This window comes from Lissotriton vulgaris, chromosome 4_1, assembly GCF_964263255.1.
Source record: "Lissotriton vulgaris chromosome 4_1, aLisVul1.2, whole genome shotgun sequence".
NCBI classification, from domain to species: Eukaryota; Metazoa; Chordata; class Amphibia; order Caudata; family Salamandridae; genus Lissotriton; species Lissotriton vulgaris.
Genome location: NC_141691.1, coordinates 1,359,545,066 through 1,359,564,578, shown reverse-complemented (window position 1 = coordinate 1,359,564,578; position 19,513 = coordinate 1,359,545,066). Strand labels below are relative to the sequence as shown.

Here is a 19,513-nt window from a genome sequence, read left to right as displayed (position 1 = left end):
TGCGGTCTGCAGGTTAGTGATCTCACTAAGCTATAGGCATAACCTTCTCTATTTTAAGTTCCTCAACAGACTGTATTTACTTCCCGGCTCTGATGAGTACATTTGTTGCATCAATAGCAGCTGCATGTCACTGCTGTGCCTTTAGGATGTGGGATTTTTTTATCTGGACATGTTCCTCATCTCCTTGATTTGGAACAAGGTATAGGATATAGCTGGCTCTGTTGGTTGTATATTGAAACTGACCCATACGACTGCTCTATTTGCTCATGTGAATGATGTTCTGCTTTCGGTTAGACACCTCACAACCCTTTTGCTACGGCTGGCAAAGTGCATGTCACCATGGGTTGGTTAAAGAGGCACCCACCTAAGACCAATGGTGAGGTATGTGATGCAGCATAGTGAAATGAATTAGTGGAATGTTTCTCCTTGCTACAGCCGGTGAACAGCAGGTCTAGGGTCCCCTACAAGACTATATGGCCAGACAAGGTCAAGCTTCTGATTAGCTGGTGGGATGTTGGTCTGTGAAGCAGAGTTGTTGTTTGTGAAGGGTGTTACTTCTCAGATGTCAGCTGTGTTATCTGCAAAAGCCTCCCTACTGATATGCATTCAAACTGTTCTTGTTTACATGGCAACACCTATTCTCATTCTTGTAAAGACGCAATTATTATGGCTAATACGGATGTAATTTTATTTGAACTAGGTAGTAACAGCATTACCCTTGAATTCAAATTGGCCCTAATTTTCTAGTTTGCAATCTACAAATATACTTGCATATGCTGGTTCAATAATTCACCTGATTGCTTATATGTGTCAGTATAATTGATTGTTTGAAAGACTGGAAATACATTTAAAAAAAGAAAAGGAGATAAACTGCTGCTCAGTGACAGCAGAGTGGACTAATAATACTACCAAGTAGTAGTGTAGTGTAAAACAAGCTTATGTTGTGCTGGTGGGGTGGGTGTGTGCACATGGGTGCCTGAGAGGTAGAGAAGGGGGCTTCCTCCCCAGAAGAGCCAGCTCAGGTGAATGTCTTTGGTTATCTTTTAGGACAGCCAAAGGTAAATGTTGGAGGCCCCTCTCCAAATGTTGTCTTGGAGCTCTATACTCTTACCCATTCTTTTACTAAGCCAGCATACTCACAAATCAATTGGTTATTGTGACTTGCTTCTTAAAGTGATAAATGTCTGTCAAAGAGCTTCTGTCCTTTCCAGAATAAATAATGTTTGATGTTGTGTTGTATTCAGGATAGCAACTTTATCTAGTAGGCAATGCTAGGCGTACACCCTTTTAAGCAGACCCTAGTATTAAACAAGGTGCACTTATAGTGAACTTGTACATCCCAAAGACAGAAAAAAACACAATGCAGGTCAGAAAAAGACTACAAGCTCAGGATGGCATAACTTTGCTAGCCATGCGAGGATTAAAGTGCCTAAATATTGACTTCTATGTAGCTACCACCATTTTTAGGTCTTGTGGCGTTAACCGTGCGACCTATTGTGAGCGACACAGCTTTCGAGGAGACAAGACCTGGCCGCGCGCATCTGCCAGAATCGGATTGGAGCAGGTGGAGCGCACAACCACGCGCTCCGATTCCGGCAGGCTGGTCACATACACACATGCGCACCTACAGAGACACACACACGAGCGCCCAGAAAACGTACGCAAACATACAGACACCCCCCCTCGCTGTCGCGCACATACCCACACACACGAGCGCATCGAGACACAAACACCCCCCCCCCCCCGCCCTAGTGTTTGCACATGATCCGGACGAGCGTTCACGATAGGCCTAAACCAGCTTGTTTCAAAACGGGGGTCTCAACGAACTTGTGAAGTAAAAGAAACTCTGAGTCCCAAGAGCACACAGTGACACACGAGAGCACGTACCTGCCAATCAGAGACCGGCGAGCCTGGAGGAGGAGATAAACTTCACGAGTCCGGGAGGCAGGGCGGCAGGTTTAGTGGGAGAGGCATGTGCATTCCTCGCTCCTCCTCTGACAGCGAATCTGATCCCATCCGAAGAGTTTATTTATTTATTTAGGTGTTTGCAGAGCGCTATTGCTTCGAAGCACTGTTGACTAAGAGTCTTTAATAAGGAGAAAGACAATATTTGACAGGTAAGGATGCCTTCTCTAGGCAGCTGCCCACCCACTGTCTACTCCCAAGCCGGGCCGCAGAGAGGATTGTGAGCACCTCATAAAAGAAAATAATAATAAAAAACACACTTTTTCTTGATTTTTCTACGTCACGTAAGTTTGCAATGAAATTTTGCACATAGTGCAAAAATCTTCCGGGCATCTTCATGGGTCTTTTTAAAATAGTTTGCTTGACAAAGTTCAAGGAAGAGGTTGTGAAAATTAATTTTGACTTTTTTCCCTTCAAATTTCCCTACTCATGTCATGCCAACCAGGACAGTTTGGCAATTACCAAACTTATTGTGATATGCAGAGACAGCAGCGTAGGAAGGTGCAGGCTGCCCCCGGAGTCATCACTGTGTGTGAATAATAACAGCTGTGAGCCTGTGCCTGAGGTGCATCATCAGAGCTGTGTGAATAATAACTGCGTCAGCCCCATGCGTGAGGTGCATTATCAGACCTGTGTGAATAATAACAGCTGTGAGCCTCAGGTGCATCATCAGAGCTGTGTGAATAATAACAGCTGTGAGCTCGTGCCTGAGGTGCATCATCAGAGCTGTGTGAATAATAACTGCGTCAACCCCGTGCGTGAGGTGCATCATCCACATTGCTCAGGTCACCCAAATTCCTGCACTCTCTACCACACTGCTTTCAAGAACAGCATACTCTTGCACACATTCACACTGTTCACCAATTCAAAGTTTGCTAACAATTTTATGCAACGCATTGTCATACACAATGCCAATAAATCAAACTTTATTGCTGCGAGACCTATTGCATTGTAAATGCTTGTTTACTTTGTATTGTTTTTAATATTGAAAATTTGTAATCAATGAGACACTTGTTTAATTAAAGACACCAAATCACATAGCTTCATCAGGCTTTTGAGATTGTTTTCTTTTCTCCCACCTCTATCTCATTAGGACCTCTGCAACTTGACCCACAGCACCTCCGTCGTCTCCCCATTAAGAAAGGTCCAGAGTAAGCCACCACCTAAAAAATTTCAACTATTGACAGAACCAGACATGATCTATCTAGATTAACGTGGCAAGTCAACACTTCTAAAAGCTGTCCTGTGCTTATGCCTCATAAAACACTATCCCTATGTGTTACTTCCAACACATAGGGATAGACAGAAGAGCAGTGAAAACCATGGATTAAGCTGCAGGGTGAAGTTGAAAAATGTATGTATAAAATCAAGCAGTAAAAGCCACCAAATAGAATCAGACTAAGATATCCATGGGAAACCTTGAACTTGAAGGAGAAGAAAACATCCAGAGAGAACCGGCTTGTGATCTACAATCAAGAGTTTAGAGAGAAGCAAAGGCTTACAGATCACCCAAGTATTTGACTTCAATATCACAGTTGGCAGAAAAATGCTAGAAAAAGCAACCCCAGCCTAAACAGGTGAAACAAAAATTTTAACCATGGCTGATTTTATGAAGTGCGAAAACAGCCACGGATGATTGAATGGAGAAATGAGAATAAACAAAGGTTTTGTGGTTTGTGTTACTCATTCTCAAATTAGGATAAATCCTTGTGGAATGGTGCAAAATGCCTCAAGTGCAGGCTCCAGGAAATGTGCAGGCTCCAGGTGAGGCTAGTACGGAAAAGGGACATGATCACATGCTTGGTATAGAGTCAAAATATTGAGTTTTTATTATCGACTAGACATAATATTGAGTAAAAAATGAGTTAAACATTGTGCCTCAATGTGATAGAGAGCTAGATAAATGGGTGGATTACTGTTATACCACTGGAAACACAGCATTATGTAGCATGGATGATCTCTAAACTGCATGGTCAGCTGATCATGTCCGGTGCTGCCCACAAAAACAGTGGAAGAGAGAAGCTAGCTGGTTAATACACATTGGGTGAAGGAAGGAAGTCGTAGCAATCTAAAAAGCTAGGGACGAGAAGACAACAACAGTGTTTAGCAGGGCTTTCCTTATGTTTAAGGATGGAAGCAACTCTATATTTCAGGGCTTTATATAATGTGAAAACATCACCTTTTGGTTACCTTATGGATTCTAGCATATAATGATTACAAATGATAACTGTAGCTACATTCGGATTACACCTTGGTAAATGGACTATCTTATCTAATACTACTTTGAGTTCGACCTAGGTTGTGACTATATTCTGGACAAGTAATCACTAGCAGTGGGTGAAGAGAGAAAACATAGGATAGTATCAGACACCAGACTGCTGCACCTACACACTGCATGAATCAAACAATCCCTTGCTATTCATTGACAATTCTGGGATGAACTCTATAACACAATTATGAGCGGAAAATTAACGGACTGTGACAGTGTAATTCTGTAAATTAATACAGTTTTAAATTACCTTTTCGGGAAATAGAGAGCAGCGACATTAGGCTCCAAAACCTGTAGATCATCCAAATAAATGTCATCAGGTCCCTGGTGCTGGCTTCTCTTTCGCACACCTGTGTTTAGAATCAGAATAAGTAACTTGCACTCGTACAAATATGTGCAGACCAAATAGTTTTGATTTAATATAGTGCAGGCAATAAGAACAATGGCAAAATATGACAAAACTAAGTAAACATTTCAGATTTTCAATAGCCCATTTTATAGACAAGTTTAGTAAATTTGTGAAGCGCTAGCAATTTCCATCACATTATCGTAACTTCCTTGTCACAGGTAGCACTAAGCACTTATTTTGATTAACTCAAATAGAGAAGCATATTACTCATTAAGATGAGCATTGGCAATTACAATAGGTCTCACTTACGATTGAAAGTGCCTTTTATGACACTAATGTGTTTAGGCACTGAGGTGGCGATGTGAGCTAAAGAATGATGATGGATTCATCCCAGATCTGTGACAGGGGGTGAGTGTCTGAAACGTTTCAGCGCTCCGTCCATCATCTCCTGGTGTTTACTCAACGAGTTATGCATGCACTCCATCACTCATCTTTGCACTCATACATGCATCCACCCATGTTCTGACGCATTTTTTACATTCCCGATTGATACATCTGCGCTCAAACACACAAACTCAACAATACATGCAAGATAAATTAAAAGACTACAAGTGGAAAAAGGAAATCATGCTACTGTGTAAACATACGGGCATATGCTCACAATAATGAAACTAAACATAGCAGCAGATGTTCATCTCAAAGAGATATTGTACATAATATATTGCAGTTTTAAAGTTCCAGAAAAGCTGCTACATTTAGGACCAAATCATTGGCCATCTCGGAATAGTGAAATGACGATACACTACATACAACAGCATTCCATAACAGTCTTCTAGTTTAGAGGAAGTGGCCACGTGTGAAGTGGTGTACTGCAGAAGATATGAGAAGCAAGCCAACTACCCATTAGCACTGCCTGGTGAGTAGTGGTATCCTCTTGATAAAAATTTAGAACTGGAATAAATTGGAAACTAAAGGAAAGGCCAACCAGCCCGGACACAGAAGTGCATTCAAAATGCAGTCATTCTCAAAACAATACAGGCAGTGATTGACTAAACCATTACCCATGCAGCATGGTGTAATGGAAGGAAGCAGAGTGTAAATGCCACTCACACAAACCAATGGCAGAACAGCACTATATATACATATATATATATTCTTTTACTAGCCAAATCAGCAAAACTAATATCCAGTTCTTGGATGTTGACATTTACATCCTGAACAACACCTTAGCCACCAGACTCCATCGAAAAAATACGGCGGGCAATTCAATTCTGCACGCCTCTAGCGCGCACCCCAAACACCTCATAAAAAGTATCCCTTATGGGGAATTTATACGGATGCGCAGAATCTGTAGTCTAGAGTCTGATCTGAATACCTGCCAGGAAGAGGCAATTCAGAGGTTTGTAAAACGTGGTTATGCTATGGATGATCTTCTAACGGCTAGAGAAAAAGCCAACAGAGCCAGTATTGATGATGTTGGAGGAGAGGGTTCAGAGATTGCCAATGAAGATGTAGAGAATACCCCTAAACATGACATCAATACGGTCAGTTTAATTACCACCTTTAATACTGAGGAGAGAAAAATAAGGGGCATCCTCAAGAAACATTGGCCTATTCTCCATACCGATATTAAGTTGTCTCCTCTACTGCCCATTGAACCCTCCATTATATTCAGGAGAGGACCCTCGATGAGAGATTACCTAGTAAGAACAAGCCCAGAAGTGAGTAATAACATAGTCAAAATTTCCCAACAAAAAGGGTTTTCATAAATGCATTTCATGCAGAGCGTGCAAGTTCGGGGTAAACACGGAGGTATTTCAATCTCCATTTAATCCCATGCCTACACCCATTAAAGAGCTGTATACATGCCGTACAGATCACGCTGTATATGTTTTGGAGTGTACGTGCAAACTTAAATATGTGGGAAGCACCAAGTTACAGGTGTTTAACCGCATATTGCAACATCTAAGGGCAATAGTGAACTCTGATTCCAATTATCCTGTTGCCCGGCATTTCGAACTTGTACACGCTAAAAACTTGAACCATCTTACCTACTTTGTTATTGACTCCGTCCCCAAAAACATCCGGGGGGGGATCGTGAAAAGATTCTGAGACAATTAGAGAGCAAGTATATTGTCCTCTTAAATACCAGAATACCCAATGGGCTTAACAGGGGGGAAGATTTACAAGTTTTTCTGTAAATACACCTTTAAATCAACCCCTTTTGTGTAAACTTGATTTGAGCAGCCATTGAAAGTAACCTTTGTTTTCCCACTGTAATATGTGAAATCTGTTCTTTGAATGTTATCCTAATTTTCAGTAGATATTGTACAGTTATTATAAGCTTTGCAAACCATTTTTATTTATTTGCAATGGTCTGTGGTGTTTACACTTTATTTAGTCACTATGGCTATAGTGAACTTTGAGCATCAGCAGTAATGCCTATTTGTTTTTAACTGTGGTGGGTTTTTATAACACTAGCGCAGGTACATTGTGTTACATGACATCCTTGTGCTATGATTTGTTGCTTTCATAGCATACATGTACTTACTGCGAAAACTTTATGCACTTCGGGCACTTGAGCACTCTTTTTTCTTGATAACATAAATGGAGGTCGTGTATTATGTTTTTTGGACATGCTACGATAATATTTTGCACATATGTGTTGACTGTCATAATATTGGAAATGAATTCTATTTTCTCAATTGGCATCATTGTATACACCTTGTAAATACGTTTATCAGATATTGCACTAGCACTTTATTCAATTTTCATGATTTATCTGAAAATATTGTAATGCCCATTTGAGTTATTGTATTTTGTACATATGTGTAGAGCGGTAGTATTTTTTCTATGTCCTTGACCCCTTAAACACATTGTTATCATTTTTACCTCTATGTTTGACACAGTATTTAAACACCCCCATTGGCAATCTGAGGCCATGTGATCAAGGCCGTTTTGTGACGGCCGAAACGCGTCATGCCGATGGCGAGGGAAAAATAAAGCCACATCTTTGAATAATCTACCTTTGGTGTTTCGTGAGAACTGTTCCGCGGTGGTGCGAGGAGACGCATTGCAGGACCTTTTGTTTTGATATATATATATATATACACATATATAACCTACTGGCGGTCGCCTGTGGGTAGTTATAGTTAGAACCTAGTTTCCATAGGAAAAGCATTTTTTTGATTTGCTAATATCTTAGGTGTCATTTGACAAATCTTTGCGAAATTCTACCCAAAAAAGTCTATCCAGATCAGCTCCCATCCTGAAAGTTTGGCGGTGATTCGTAAAGCGGGGCTGAGAAAAAAGGGGGGTCCCAAAACACTTTTTCCCCATGTTAATTTCAATACAAAATTTTCTCAAGTACTCCTACAAGTTAGATGCACAAAACATTTTGTATGCCCAGATTCCAGGAATGGGTGATATAGTAATACCAACCACTGATGGCAGAGTGGGTTAATATTAGCTGCACATGAGGGTCTTGGTTAAGCTCACGCAGGGGTTACTGCTACAGTTTCACTACTAAAGCAGCACTATTGGTGGACAGGTCTTGCTAAACAGACCAAGGACGTTGTCCTCAAATGCGTCATTAACCAGCAGGCAGATAAAAGGCTCCTCAGTAGCACGTCCACCACAAACATCTTTATTGAGCTCAGACAAACCTCTTGCGTGTGTATATTTGGATCACTGCTGCCCCTTACACTCAGACTGGGCATCTTGGTGGCAGTAGATTCATGCTCCAGATTCCTGTGGGTTTGGTCCCAGCGCTCGGCTGTTGCTCAAACTGTTATAAAGGATTTGCAAGTCTTTATTGGGGATACGCAATTGTCACACTACATTCCAGGGTCCGGAGTTTAGCTCTAAGGCTTAGAAAGAAGCCATGGGGCGTTTGGGTGTGGCCTTGCGGTACTCCTCCCCCTACCAACCCAAGGGAAATTTGGTAGTTAAGAGGAAGAACTGTGACTTAAAGCAATCCTTAACAGCTAGGGTATTGGGCTGGGGTGGCAGTAGGGTCAATCACCTATATGGGGTCTAGAGTGCACTTAACATCCTGCCAAGAAAATCCCTAGGGGGTCGTACACCTTATTGAGTATTGTTTGAGATGAGGATGTGAGTACCCGACCTCGATAGTGTCAGCACGGGGGTGGCTGAAACCCCATTTGACATCAATGAGCGTACTGATGTTTTACAGGACCTTAAAGAAGTCTGAGCTTTACAAAGCAGCGTCCTAGTAAAATGCACCGCCACTGGGGAAGTGAAAGCAGTACCGGCAAGACCTGCCTGGGTCCAGAAGGCTGGGCACCTTGTAAGAGAGAAAATTGTGGACAAAAAGGAATTTGGGCCATCTTACAGAGCACTTGTACCTGTCCTGGTTGTCAAAGGTAACAGAACTGAACTTCTTCCGCCGGCTGCCGAGACAAAACATTTGTCTCAATCGATCTGATCAAACCACACTAAGTGGCCTATCCTCAACAGTAGGCCACATGGGCTCCTGGGTAGCCGTTGCACTCATCTCGCTACTGTACAGGAAGTTCAGATGGAAGCTTTAATAATGACTGAAGACTCCGCTCTCCAAAGAGAAGCTGTCAACAACAATGAAATGATACTTCTCCCTGTTGAAACAACAACTGTACAATCAACAAGTAAGAAATGTAAATTCGGAAAATTGAAAACGCTATGTAAACATGCCACATGTCAATTCATCTACCAGCTCTACACAACCTGGTGACCTGCCAAGCATAGACTGGACAGAGTGTGGCTACTTTATGCAATATGACGATTTTTCATCGGATCCAAGTGAACCTGCATTGCCAACACCGCCTCTACCCTTTCAAGCTACGAATGTATGCACTCTATCATTGGTTGAAAAATACTGGATTGCAATTGAATTACTTTTCCCGGTACTTTGGATTGGTATAACAGCTGTCTTTTTTCTACTTCTGAATGGACACTTTCGCCCAGAACACTCCGCAGTACAACTTGTGAACTTGGTACTTAAATCACATGCATCATCACACCATGAACTGCGGGATCTGTCCCTGGTGAACATTACAGCAGTTCCAGTTCCTGAAGGAATTGTATGGGATAGGGTATCGTATGATGTATATGGTCCTACTGAACGTTTGCAAATTCCTCATTTGTTCAGAATTTCTTTAAATGACATCACCACCTCAAGTACTTTCTTTGATGATTGGGACATTAAAACTGTGCATGATTTACTTGTAGATCTAGATCAATCAGCCGCATTTTCTTATGATGAATTGTATGAGGGTACACGTGATTATGGAGACATGTTCTGCTACCAACATTATGGTGCCCATATTTTTTTATTTTATACAGTGCATGTATACCATGCACTGTTTATAATTACACACAGTGGGAACACTGCCCAACACCGGAGAAAGGTAGTACAAAGATTTTTTAACAAAAGCTTGCTTATTTTTTCAGGTTTTGATACATCAGACCCAGCCTCGTATTGTTATAGGCTTTCACCTACACCTGCAGAGAAAAATATGCTTACAAACACCAAGCTGATATACTCTGCTTCCTTTATTTCCTAACTGTCTCTGCAGGGTTTCGACTTTGTGAAAAATACCATAGACACCAAATCTGTCTGTGGGACAAAAGATTGGCAGGTTTAGGGAACAGAGGCATTATTTTGAGGAGGCCTCAAACCACATCAAAATGTTTTCCTGAACAAAACAGTGCAACAAACTTCATGTCTTAGTTTGGCAAAAATGTAGGATTTAAACATACCGCGTATTCCCGCATTCTCATGCTTTGAGAACTGGCAGTACTTAACACACCTCAGTGATAATACACTAGATACCATGATACGTAATGATTCTTTTAATTCATCATATCCCAATTGGAAGGGATGGTTGGTTTGGCCGATAGACACAAATAAGTGTCACTACAGATGCCTGGGTAACACCTAAGGGTTTAGGATCAATAGACCTGATCAGCGATATGTATAAACAGAACATTCGAGGGTTGTAACGTCATAGTGTTGGGAAGTTATGCCTAGATGGGCTAAAGACCTCAACACTTTCCCAAGTGAAGCAACACTTGTCCCCTCTTTCTGATGACATGGATCCCAAGGATTTCTTATTAGGGCCCAGGATGCACGTCAAAACGCTTTTTGCATGGACGTGGTTTGGAGCGTGGAGAAGATGGCGGCCTAAGCCTGCGTCTCTTCCCATAGAAGAATCTTTCTAAGCCAGTAATCGTGCTTATTGCCGATGTCAAGGGAAAAACTTTGCACCAAAACTCAGCTGAGATCGTAGAGAAGTGAGCGAAACCTTTACAACAGTGGTATGAAATCTGGCTGAGCAGCGACCTGGACCCTATCACCCTTACCGCTCAGTATCAGACGGACCACAACAGCGCATGCGAGGTACGCGAGCGATGTGAATTTGAATAGCCCAACCATATAGAAACCACACAGAAGTGTGTGTAATGAAGTAAGTCGATCCCTCGCGCTCGGAGCGCCGGTCTTTAAAATGGCAGCCATTATGAGGGTCTCACGCAAGCTCCGCTTGTAGACGGCTATTTCTGTGTTCCTGCTGGTCTGCTGTCATTCTCATATGTAGCGCAGTATATTAAGTGAGCAGGCTTCTCAGAACTACGACACACACAGTGTCTACCAGCGTCTATTTGAACCAGCAGTGCCTGACCCTAACATGGCCCCTGTTAAGGTAGTCTCTCACAAAGTGCTCTGACCAACTTGTTAATTCAGCGCTCTCTCCAGCAATAGCGACACTAGTGCTCTTGCTGTAGCACTCTATTTCGGTCTACAAATGTCTGCAAGGTGCTGAGGAACACATTGCATGCAATCAGATGCGATGGTCTCTCTGTGTTTGCCTGACCTCCTTGCCTGGCTTTAACATGGAGTAACAGTACAGTCACTAACACGTTCCAGAAAGTTCTACTCCAGTGACATGATAGCCCATGAAGTCCATAAAGTCAGTGATGCCTCATCAACCCAGGCTATCTATGTGAAAAAGAGGTGCAATAGCATAATAATCTGGTATGTACCCGACGTGAGTCCACTGAGCATGAAGTAGGAATAAGGAGTGGAAAGAATTAAAAAAACAACAGGTTCTAGTAAGGAATACTACGAGAGGCCAGAAGAGTATAATCTAATACAACATAATCACATCTTGCTGTGCTGCTGGCACCATGCTACAACACCGCTCACCACAACACATCTTATTATCACTCACTGGCCTACTCACCAACAGTAATACTGGTAACACTGGTAACATTGGTAACACTCCTGGTAACACTCCTAACACGATATCATTGGGCAAGTACACTATAACCCGGACAGTCTCATAAAAGTAAGCAGGACATCAACTCCACCATGGAATCCATCCTTAATAAATTGGCAGATGTGCACGAGCTCGCAAAATCCACAAAGGTAAACACTGATAGAATGCAATCCGAGATTTCAGCGATCTGACAAGATATAAGAGATTCCAACGTTGGGATCACAAACAGAAAACAGAATCAGCCAACTGAAGGACACGGTGAACAAAATTAGCAAATCCCTTCAGAACCTAACTATCACAACGGACTTGCTCACTAAACGGCTGTCAGGTCTAAAAGACAGGCACAGGAGGGGAAATCTTTGAATTTTTGGTATTCCAGAAGGTGAGGAGGATCAGGCTGGATCATGCATCTCATTTCTGGAAAAATGTTTTACTCAAGCCACGAAGCACAAGTTACTTGTAGCCCACTTATATCTGTAAGAGAAATTAGTTAGTGATAGATTCCTTACCTTAGAATATCCCCAGGCGTCAGACTGGATCCGGAAAGTTTTCATCAGCAGTATCCCTGCGCGACGGTAGGCGTCGTCGTACATCTCCGCTTACGTCGCTGGTGTCGTAGCTACCGAGATGACGTTGTCAGAGCTACTTAGAGGCGCCCACGTCAGTTCTGCACACAACTTTTCCACGCCAAGAGCGCAGAGCCATGCCAGAGACGGACTACTGGTGCAATAGAACTAGGGCCCTGAAAGGGATGACCTGAACCTTAGAGAACACTTCGCAGAACGGGGAGGATGGACGGGCGGTAAGGAATCTATCACTAACTAATGTCTCTTACAGATATATTGTTATACAAGTAAGTAACTTGTGCATCTGAAAGAGACATGTTAGTGATAGATTCCTTACCTTAGAATACATACCCAAGCAAAACCAACCCCGGTGGTGGGTCTGTGAAACGAGATTACACCAGAAAGTCACGGAGAACCGAACAGCCCAAGAAGCCGTCTCTCCGAACTTGACTGTCAAGGCAATAGTGCTTAGTGAAAGTATGCAGCGAGGCCCAAGTGGCTGCCTGACGGATGTCTTGCAGGGTGACACTGCGTCCCAATGCTGTAGTACCTGTCACCCAGGTAGAAAGGGCATGCAGCCCAACCAGAGGTTTCTTTTTAGCCAGAGAGTAACAGACTTTAATGCACAAGACAACCCTTTGGGAGATAGTCCGCTTGTGCACAGCCCGGCCTTTCTTGGCGCCCACGTAGCCAACAAAGAACTGGTTATCCACCCGGAACTGTTGTATGCGATTGAGCTAGAACGAAAGCGCACGTTTTGGGTACAGACAATGGAGCCTCTCCTCTTCTCGTGAAGGGTGCGGAGGTGGAAAGAAAGTGGGCAGAGTGACAGTTTGCACGAGATGAAAGGCAGAGCCTACTTTTGGAAGAAAGGAGGGACGAGGTTGAAGCACAACCTTGTTCGCATGAATTGCCAGGAAAAGAGGCTTACAGGAAAAAGCCTGGAGCTCACTCACCCGCCGAGCAGAGGTAATGGCCACCAGTAAGACAGTTTTCAAAGTTAATTACCACAATGGACAGTTATGAAGAGGTTGAAGGAAGCGCACATCAGGTATGTGAGAGCCATGTTCAAGTCCCACTGAGGCGTTACAAATGGAATAGGAGGGAAAAGGTGAGTAATGCCTTTGAGAAATCTATTGACAACTGGGGACTTAAAAAGAGGGCTGATCAGGCAGCATAAGAAAGGCTAAAAGAGCAGAAAGGTTTCCTTTGTTAATGCCTAGAGCAGAGCCCTGCTGGGCCTAAGAGAGAAGAAACAATAGGACCTCGGAAAGAGGGGGAGAAAGAAGATCTACAGCTTTTGCGGTGCACCATGCCACAAATTTTTTCCAACAACAGGCGTTTACCATTTTAGTGGAGGGACACCTGGCTGCCAGAATCACTTTGCAGACTTCAGGAGGCAAGTCAAACGGAATCAGCTGTCGCCGCTCAATTTCCACGCAAGGAGGTGGAGGCTGCGACAGGATCGGGGGATCCACGCTCATACTGAGTATCTCAGGATACCAAACTCTTCGAGCCCAGTCCGGTGCCACCAGAATGACTTGGGCCCGGTCACGTTGGATCTTCTTCAGTACTCTGGGCAGAAGTGGTGTAGGCGGAAAGGCATACAATAGACCGCAACTCCACTTGCGACGAAAAGTGTCTCGGAGCGAGTGCCGCCTTGCAAACTCCAACGTGCAGAACTGCTCACATTGCGCGTTCTCTTCAGTGGCGAATGGATCTAACCAAGGTTCTCCCCACTGCTGAAAGAGACCTTGTGCCACCTCAGAGTGAAGATGCCATTCGTGATAACATGCATCTGCAGCCGAGTTCGTCCGCCCTGGCATTTACGGTACCTGCCAGATGTTGAACCTCCAAGGAAATGCTTTGATGTTCCAGCCACGTCCAGAGAGGTAGAGCCTCTTGACATAGGGTCCACGACCCCACCCCGCTTGTTTTTTTGTTGTTTTTTTTAAACTTTATTTTCAGGTTTTGACATAGATACAAACTTAGAAGGTGCATTCGTATACATAGTCAGAGTACGCATGAAAATAATAATCACCAAATGGCTCTCAGTACATTATACAGCATATGACATCAGGCAGGAAGCTAGAAATCAGGGACTGCAATATACTCATAGGCAATTTCAGTAGGGTGCGTCATCACATACAATTATGCATATCAAGGAGAGCAGTGAGACCATAATATATAGGTCCCATAGATCATCAGAACTCTTAGCCATTACAAGTTATATGTGCGGTATATCATTCCTATACATTCTCGGGGCATGCATCACAAACACCCCAAGCGATCTTCCTCCAATACACTCCCAATCTCCCAGGTCTGTATATAAAGGGGCTGGAAGTTTCAAGCTGTCAGCCCGACTACGGGGAGTGAGTCCCATCGGTGGTGTCAGCATGAGTGTGATTCAACAGATAGCACTGCAATGGGGTCCAAATGTCGGACGGCCGGGAGGCCAACGGTAACAGTTCGGCGTATGTTGTAATTTGTTCCTGACAGTAAACCAGCTCATCTATCCATTCCTTAAATTTGGGCTCTCTCCCCATGCCCCATCTGCACGCCACCCTCCTTTTAGCCACTAGCAACGCCAGCGCTACAAATTTGCAGTGTATAGCTTGGATCGGTTCCACATAACCCAGTAATGCCAGAATCGGAGAGGGCTCCACTTCAACATTAATCATTTCAGAAAGGGCGGTGAACACTTCCTGCCAGTATAAGAGGATGCTCGCACATGACCATGCTACGTGTAGAAAGTCAGCTCCAAGCGCATGGCATCGGTCACACTCATCAGAGTCACGTAATTTATATTGGTGCAGACGAGCAGGAGTATAATACAATCTGTGAATGAATTTATAATGTAGTATTCTAAACCTACTACTGGCCGAACCTCGCTCAGTTTGTTGCATGCAGAATTCCCATTGTCTATCCGTAAGCTCCAGCCCCAGGTCACGATCCCATTTTGCTCTGGCAGCCGGAGCACACGGCTCCCTTAGTGAGCGGGTCGTCTTATATATAGTGGATACTAACCGCTTGGGCATAGCATTATGGAGAATCCGCTGTAGCGGTACAAACACCTGGGGTTCTTTGGAGAAATCTGGTGTCAGTGCTCTAATCCCCTGGCGAAGGCGTATATATAAAAAGGTGTCGAGTGACGTTCGCTGTATGCCAAGAAAGAGACTGTCTAATGTGCGGAATGACACCTCGTGATCACCCCCTGTTCTAATATGTGTACGTTCCATAAGTTTGTGGAATGCAGTTTCCTGCAATAAAGGCATATTTGGATGGTAAGACAATGGGAGGAGGGGCGAGTACAGTAGGTGCGTATTTAGCAAATCTCCCAGTTGGGTCCATGCATTAATCGTGCTCATGACTGTCGTGGGTGTCTTATCTCTGCCCAGAGACGCCATATACAAAGAACCCTTGAATGGGTACAGGGTGCACCAACCAATGTTCTGGCGCGATTTGCAGCATGTACCGAGGCTGATGGATCCAATAAAAACCATAGTGTGCCTGAGTACTATAATAATACATTTCAAAGAAGGTGTGGCTAAGCACGCGATGTGAGCGGACGTGCCCGGGCTGAGCTCCGAGTGAAGCTCCCCTCTCACGGGCCATTTCTCCTCCATATCTAGCGGTGGCGAGCCCAAACTCACACCGAGTGCACCCGGGAGCCTAATCCGCCACCAGAGTGATTTTTGGGCAGATCGGAGTGACGGACCCTCCGACCGACAACAACCCCGGCATCTACCCGCCCAGGGCTCACTTCCGGTCGGCGACCCAACCACCTGAGACCGGGGATCCGGCCCTAAGAGGTAGGCCCCGACGCGCAAATCCTCCCCGGCGCGACCCGGTGAGGGGACAGGGATCGCGCCACAGCGCCAGATGCACCCGGCGACCCGGCCACCCAGGGGCCCCAGACGCTGTACGTGGACACCCCACCCTGGCTCACGGCGAGCAGTAACACCGGCCCACCCTACCTGCTGACACTGGAGACGCACCGCCAAGCCTCGTGGAAACCGAGGGGGGTTCACGCTCTATTACTTGGGGGCCCACACTGACGATCTTACCCCTGGGCCCCTGCGACCACCGACGGAGGCTGAACAGTCCTGTCTCCTGAGCCCCTGTTCCCGCTCGCCGCACTGAAACAGCAACTAACCGGCACCGGGCCTGGCCAACACTCAGGGGCCCGGTCCGCACAGCACGCAGACTGCGGCCACTACGGAGCGGCCCCGCCGGCGAGCGGCCCTACATTCAGAGGACTAACCTGTGCCTGCGCGGGTGAGGAACCAGCGTGGCCCTCACTTTTCACCGCAACTAACCTAGCGCTGAGCTGCACGGAGCCCCACGCGGCGCTTGGCGGCGACCAGAGTCGCCCAACAGAACGTGCCTTTCCAGGCCCAAGGGGCAGACACGATCGGAGAGACCACGCGGCCCGGCCTAGCAGACCTCCACGTGGCGCAGCCGGGAGGCGGTTCGACTCTGAGACGCTCACAGAGACAACCGGTGCGCATGGGAGCTCCCATATCAGTCAAGACACAGCCATCTCGTCCTCCCCGGACGGCGTCATAGTGCAAGCTCCTGAAGTCCTGACGGCATAGCGGACCTCCCCCCCCCCCCCCGCGGACCACGCGCCGCCCGGCACGAGTGGAGCACGGTGCCCAACCAAGTGGCCCTTGTACACAGACCCCAACAGTGTTCATTGTGAGGACCTGCCCACCCGGCTGCTTCGCAGCATCGACCAGCCCCATGTCAGGGGGGACCAGAGCAAAGTCCGGCACCGGTGGGGCTCCGAACAAAGGAAAGATGGTGAAGACCTCGGAGGCTGACCAAACCGCCTCCAAGCTGGACACTATGCTGGCGGCCATGGAGCGCCTGGAAGAATCCATGCAGCTGACCCGTACATCGCTGGAGAACAGGATCGATAAGGTAGCAGTGGACCTGACGCATCTCCGAGCGGACCACAAGAAACTGTCCGAACGCACCACGACCCTGGAACAAACGATGGCGGAGACCTCGCCCAAGCTGGCGCGGACAGACAAGCACGTACGTACGTGACCTACTCAACCGGGTGGAGTTCCTCAAGGATAGGGCGGAGGATGCGGAAGGACGGGCCAGAAGAAACAATGTGCGCATAGTAGGCCTGCCGGAACGATGGGAGCGGAGGGAGACGGCGGAACACATGGAAACCTGGCTCAGAGAACTACTGCCGGAGGGCATGCTGTCACCACACTTTGTAGTGGAAAGAGCGCACAGAGTCCCGTCCCGTCCACCCCCGGAGGGCTCCAACCCGAGACCAATGCTTATGCGGGTGCTGAACTACCGTGACCGGGACGCCATCCTGCGCGAAACACGGAAACTGTCAGACATAAAGGTAGACAACGCCAAGGTGATATTCTTCCCTGATTACACTGTACAAGTTCAACGCCAGCGTCAATCGTTTTTAGCGGTGAAGCAACGGCTCAGGCGTCTGGCTCTCAAGTACTCATTGCTGTTCCCGGCACGCCTCAGAGTGGTGGCACAGGACAAGACCCACTTCTTCGATACTCCGGAGGCGGCGGCGACCTGGCTGGATTCGGGAGTGGACACGGACCACGGGTCCGCACCGATGGAACAACGCAGAAATCGAGGTACCCGCAGGCGGAGACAGCGGCGCACCTCGAGGGCCGGATCACCGACCGCGGACACAGAGATCGGCCCCACGCCAGAGCAAATCCAGAATGAACAGCAAGAGGCCCTCCGGATAGCAGCTGAGATCAGTGGGTCACAATCGCCCATCCTGATCTCCAACGCCAGCCCAAGGTCGCGCGGGAGCGAAGACGACGAATACTTGTACGGATTGCCGGATGATTCGAACACAGAAGGCCTACCGGATGTCACACCCCAAACGGCGGATTTGATAGCATAGCAACCCTCCTCACCCTAGCCCTGGCTGGGCTACTGCAACTGGCAACGTGGACCGGTTTGTTCACTTCCAAGATTGATCCGATCGGGGTCCACATCGGCACTCCTAGAGACCCCGGTGGCTGCGACCGGCCCCGTCCACGGGATCTATGCTCTGCTCCCGACCCCCCACCTACCAGACAGACACGGAGCCGCCGCGGCCACCGGGAGGAGGGCCGGAGCTGTCCCACTAGAGCACCACCGGAAACACTGTGTTGATGGGGTGGACGGACCCCTAAAGGTGAGTGCCCCCCTCAGGGGAAAAAACAGATGGGGTCGCCCCCGGAACTCAACCTCCGAGTCCAGTGACATTGGGAACTCTGACCCTGTTTGCGGGCACTTCCACTGTCTTCTGATACCCTTTGGCCCACTGCCCGTGGAGGGGAGTCACAACGGCTCTCTTGGCATAGCAAACTAACTTGTTTTACTTAAGTGACGTACTTTGTCGTCCCCCCATTGAACTCACGGATTGATTGAGCTCGATAGAGAGTTTGGGCGGCAACTTGTTTTGTTTTGCCCTTTTGTTATTATGGTTCTGTTCAAGTTTCTCTTTTTGGACCTAGTGTTGGCACTGAAGTGTTACAGCGTGCATTCCTGGGCCTGTGTGGGATGGCGAGTGGGAAAAATGGTCATTGATAGCTGCTGCTGTGCGTGTGTGGGCGGGGCGGGCAGGGGGTTGGGGGGGGGGGGACGGGTGCTTGGGCGCAATGGACACTGCAATGACTACGGTTAAATTTTGTACCTGGAATGTCAGGGGCATGCACACACCCTCGCGTAGGTATCAGGTGTACTCCTATCTTAAAAGACATCAGATCCAGATTGCACTACTACAGGAGACACACCTAGTCGCCACTGAGGTAGCCACACTTCGCCGTAGGTGGAGGGGGCAGATATTCGCCACAACCTTTTCAGCGTTTGCACGAGGGACCCTGATCTGGGTTCGGCCCGGGGTTCCATTCGCACTGACACACTGTAATGTTGACACTGAGGGGCGCTATGTCTTTATACAGGGCAGACTAGACGGGCAGCAGATAGTCATAGCCTCCATTTACGCACCTAATGTCGAACAGGGGAAATTCTTCACACGATTATCGGCAGTGGTTGCACCTTGGCCGGACGTACCCCTACTGTTGGGTGGGGATTACAA

At 46.6% G+C, this 19,513-nt stretch overlaps 1 protein-coding gene across 2 annotated transcripts in view; it reads right to left on the bottom strand.

The window, feature by feature from the left end:
- LPIN2 (lipin 2) overlaps positions 1 to 19,513 on the bottom strand; it is a 791,695-nt gene that overhangs the window by 429,273 nt on the left and 342,909 nt on the right. For both annotated transcript variants that reach the window (XM_086965600.1, XM_086965599.1), the window contains exon 8: positions 4,485 to 4,584. In XM_086965600.1, coding sequence (XP_086821726.1) covers positions 4,485 to 4,584 — 100 coding nt within the window. The remainder of the gene's footprint in view (positions 1 to 4,484; positions 4,585 to 19,513) is intronic.